Source organism: Chaetodon trifascialis, chromosome 2, assembly GCF_039877785.1.
Source record: "Chaetodon trifascialis isolate fChaTrf1 chromosome 2, fChaTrf1.hap1, whole genome shotgun sequence".
In the NCBI taxonomy this organism is placed as follows: Eukaryota; Metazoa; Chordata; class Actinopteri; order Chaetodontiformes; family Chaetodontidae; genus Chaetodon; species Chaetodon trifascialis.
The window spans coordinates 15,061,166-15,066,019 of record NC_092057.1 but is presented as its reverse complement, the minus strand read 5'-3'; the positions used below and the strand labels follow the sequence as shown (position 1 = coordinate 15,066,019).

General features: G+C 44.1%; 1 protein-coding gene across 1 annotated transcript; it reads right to left on the bottom strand.

The window, feature by feature from the left end:
• Positions 1-3,284: 3,284 nt before the first annotated feature.
• On the bottom strand, positions 3,285-4,637 carry LOC139336715 (D(1) dopamine receptor-like). Its single transcript, XM_070970912.1, has one exon. It carries the CDS (start codon positions 4,635-4,637, stop codon positions 3,285-3,287), a length of 1,353 nt encoding a protein of 450 aa, XP_070827013.1.
• Between the last annotated feature and the right edge of the window lie 217 nt (positions 4,638-4,854).

The window sequence follows — 4,854 nt, the reverse complement described above, 5'->3', positions numbered from 1 at the left end:
ACACTGCTTCCCTCTTTGCTCCAACAGACAAGATAATTCCTGCAGCCACTAGAGGGCTTTGCCACTTGAATCCAAACATATTTTGTTTTTGCTCATTTGCTGAATCGACTGATGCTCTTGTTTTTCTCTGAATAGGTTGTTACTCTCTAAATATGGGGAGTTTTCTCCAGTCATATTGGTTCTGCTAATGTTAAAATGGGAAAAATGTATAAAGTGTTCAGAAACTCCTCTTGAAAATCTCTGTATACTGAGGCTACCTTCGCTAGATGAGTTCACAAATCGATTAACAGCTCCCTCTCAGTGTGTGTGTGTCTCTCTCTTTCTGTCTGGCCTGCAGCCTCCAGGGCTCCTTTAACTTTGACACATTCAAGGTGGGCAGGTGTGGCCCATTAAAAGCTTCCCCAGGCGAACACAACTAGACCTTGAGAGACTTGTTAACGCGAGCTTTTTTTGGGTGACATGAGAATGAAATGGAGAAAGAATGAAACAAGGACAGTCAGTCAATATTAATAGATGTAATCACTTTATCATTCCTCAGGGAAGAAACCCTACATACTTCTCTGAACTCCAGTGATGCCTATAATGACTTGTCCTCACTCAGCAACCTACATGCAAGCACTGTAAATGGGAGACACATTTTAAAACATTTATTTAACCTTTGTTTTATTAATCATCTTTGGTATGGTGACTGTTCTTACATACATATGGTGACGCCTTCAGCTGACAGATGTCCTATGTAGGTTACAGGCCCATTACACAGTGAATACCACAAGGCTGCACACACTTCCCCTCTGGATACAACTATACATTATACCATATATTTCTGTTTTCTTACTCCTGCATAACCGGAATAAACACAGACACAAACATGTCATCACTGGTGCTTAAATCAAATATAGCAGTGGTAGTGTTTTAACTGCACACATGGAAATTGCGATTGTCTGTTACTGCAGCTGTTGCACTGATCCATAATATGTGGTGTACTGTACCTTAAAGGACTAGTGTTTAAGAAATCCAGTTATTCTTGCCGAGAGCTTGATGAGAAGACCACGGTAAATAAACTATCTAGCTGGAGCCAGCAGCTGGTTAGCTTAGCTTAGCATGATAATGGAAACTAAGGTTTTAACAAGTATGAGATTTTCACAGTGCGATAACCAGTGTTGTGCAAGTTACTGAAAATTAGTCATTAGTTACATCTACTCATTACTTTTCTCAAATTGTTTAGTTACTTGACCAATTACTGCACATAAAAGTAAGTAATTACCAGAAAAAAGTAACTTTTGTGTTACTTTTAAATGTCTGCTTGGCGATAAGATCATTTCATATTATTATGTATTAGTTTAGGGTTGCTTTGACACACTGTGGGACAGCTGCTGTACCCATGGTTACTGTAGTGATAGGAGTTATTAATACTCCCAACCACCAGAGGGCAGCAATGACAGGTAGCCCAAGGATATTTATAGAAATTATATTTGATTAACCCTGATTTCTTCCCTCTATATTGGAAACATTACAATCACTATGATGAAAAGCACAACTCAATATTGCCTGAAGAGTCTCGCACCATCATAAAGTCAGCTGAGATTAGATCATAAACCATGAAATCCATTAAATAGGCTGTGCTTGTCTGCTATACTCTGCAGTTGTCCGTTATCTTTAGGTATGACAAAAGCAACCAAAACAGACCCTTTTAAATCTCAGTAACTGTAGTTCTGCTATTTAATTTGATAAAGCAATAAATTACATTTCTAGTTACTATCAAAAAAAATGGTCTTACTTTGTAATGTGTTACTCCCAACACTGATGATAACTGTCTCTGAATATATCACTGTATATGGTATTATAAAATTGTTATTTTTATTATTAGTAGTAGTAGTGCTAGTAGTGGTGTCAGATACAATGACCATTAAAGGAATGAAAATAAAACTTAAAATATGTCTTACATAACACCAATAAGGTAGAATTCAACACCACAGATAAGAAAATGTACATGGTATGTTGAAAGACATACCACACTATAAACAAATACACTGCTGCAGCGCATCTGGAAATAGGGAAACAGCAAGCCTAACTCTGTCCTGAGCCGGGAGTGGCACAGCATATTGTTGTTTTCATACTACTGTTTTGTTTTGTTTTTTTGTTTTTTTACTAGGCTCCATACTCCCTGGTATCAACCTTCTCCTCTAATTCTGGTCAAGAAAACAAAAGGTTAATCTCCCTAAAGAACAATTTTTTAAATCTTTTTACAGTAATGTAATCACAACCACCAACAAAATATGTGCAGCTCCAGATGGAATCATAATTCTTGCTGGCTCCATTAAGGCTTGTGGCTCAGTGAGGTTTTAACATATTTAATACCTACAAGGAAGTGTCATTAAACAAAAATGAACAGATGATCTGCAGGAAGTTCATCTCAGAGCAGAGTACGAGACTGCAGACCTCCTACTAATCTTGTCCCCGTTCCTGCATCAGCCTCACTGCATAGAAATAATCACATCTTTCGTTTTTGAGGGTTGTCACAGTAAAAGCTTCTGTGTTCTCGCCGGTCAGGCCGTCTTTCACAGGAACAACCTTTACAAATTATTTATGTTTGTTTCTTTCAGGGGAAACAGAGTGCACAGTGCATCCAGCATGAGGCACAGCTGACGGGTGCTAATGTGAGTCAATTACATAATCCCATTTCTAGAGATTCAGAGAAATCCTGACCTCTGATAACTCTGTCTGTGGCGGCCTGAATAGAAGCCTCACGGCAAAAATGTCCATCCACAAAATCTCAATGTCAGTGTTTTTCAAGTAAAATGGTTGAAATATTTCACTTGTTGGCTGTTAAATTTCTACTGAGAATTGTCTTGAAATCAGGCATACTTTACTTCAGCAATGTGAATTTAAGTGTTTTATTACTGATGTACAGCATTAACTCTAATCTAACACTATGACTGGAAACACAATAAACTTTCTGGTTTGTCATTTATGGCTGTTTCTGAGAAAATCACTCAGGCTGGAGGGAAACTGAAACTGCTTCTTTTGCTTGGAGTCTCTTGACAGTTTGATTTAACTTCTGCCACAGAAAAATAATTGTAGAACCCAGTCAGCAGCTCTTCTATCTTAATCTTTCCTTTGGGGCTCAGTTTATTTTTCCCTTCGGACCTGCATTTGTCCTGATAAGGAAAAGGAGAGGTAGTCCTCATGCTGAATATTACCATGCAACATTTCTACCCACGAAGTCTTTGCACACCCTTGCTGCTCCCTGACCTCGCAACATGTGATTTCATAAATTGTGTCACTTAAATCGGTATCTGTGTCAGTTTGGCTTCAGTGTCCGCCACCTGCTCCGAGCTTGCGCCTCTGTGAAAGCACACCGTTGTGTTCCCGCTGTCCTCACTTCCTCCGGCTTTCGTGGCAGAGGAGACGCTCAGCTTCACATTTAGCGGGATCTCCTGCTTCAGGTGTCCGGCCTCGTTGCTCGCCATCACGGTCTCCACCGCTGCGCTCACCGCGGCGCAGCAGCCTCGTCCTTGGCAGCGCAGCAGGCGCAGGAAGGCGTCTCTGAAGTCCGCGTTGAACGCATAGATGACCGGGTTGAGGGAGGAATTGCTCCAGCCGATCCACACGAAGACATCAAAAGTTTTTTCACTAACGCAGTGAGGGCCACGCTGGGCCCCCGGGGCCTCTGGCCCGGGACAGAAGGGCAGAGCGCAGTTGAGGACAAAGAATGGCAACCAGCAGCAAACAAAAACACCCATGATGATGCTCAGAGTTTTGAGGACTTTCGTCTCTTTTCTGATGGACACTCTGAGCTCCCGGTGTGACTGATTAGAGTGCCGAGTATCAGGATGAAGAGGGATATGAGACTGATAAGAGTTGGCACCGATTTCCATGCACAGATGAGGAAATTGTTCGTGTACATCCGCGCGGCAACTCTGCGCGTGCTCCGCCGCCCGCTCCAAAGAGGATATCATCCGGATCTGCATCTGGGCTATCCGGTAGATGCGGGTGTATGTGACAATCATGATAGCAACTGGGATGTAGAAGCTGATGAGGGAGGAGGAGATGGCGTATGTGCGGCTCAGGCTGGAGTCACACCTCCCATCAATACGCTTACCGTGAAGCTCCACATCCTCCGCTGCCGGATCACCGATCTCCGGCTGGTGCCAATTCATCTGCACGGGAACGAAGGAGATGACCACGGACACTGTCCAGGTCACGCCAATCATAACAGAGGCCACCTTCTTGTTCATACTCCTCTCATAGCGGAAAGGGCTGGAGATGGCCCAGTATCGGTCCACACTAATGACGCACAGGTTGAGGATGGAGGCTGTGGAGCACATGATGTCGCAGGCCAGCCAGGTCTTACAGAACCCTCCAAACGGCCAGAAACCCGCCACTTCAGCAACAGCTTTCCACGGCATCACCAGCACGGCGACCAGTAGGTCTGACAGAGCCAGGGACACGATGAAGATGTTGGTTACTTTGGCGCGCAGGTGCCTGTATCGAAAAACGGCAACGCAAACCGTAAAGTTGCCTAAAAGCGTCCAGATGATGAGCAGCGCCAGGAGGCAGCCCGTTAAAGCTCGGTGCGCCGGTAACTCCTCCCGGGTGCCGGCTCCAACCAGTGCCAAGCCGGTTGTGTTATTCATTGCCTGGTTCTGCGCTCGGCCATTTGTCAAACTACGAGGAGACGAAAGCCATCCACTGGTACACTGACAGAAAAAACAGGGGGAAAGAGTGGAGAGAGCGCGTCCTGCCCACTGATCTGTGCTGCTGCTCTGAGCGCAGAGCAGATTTACTGGGGACGACATCCACCACCAGCTGACACCACAGCGCAAAGACGCACAGGGCTGAGGGAAGTTTGCT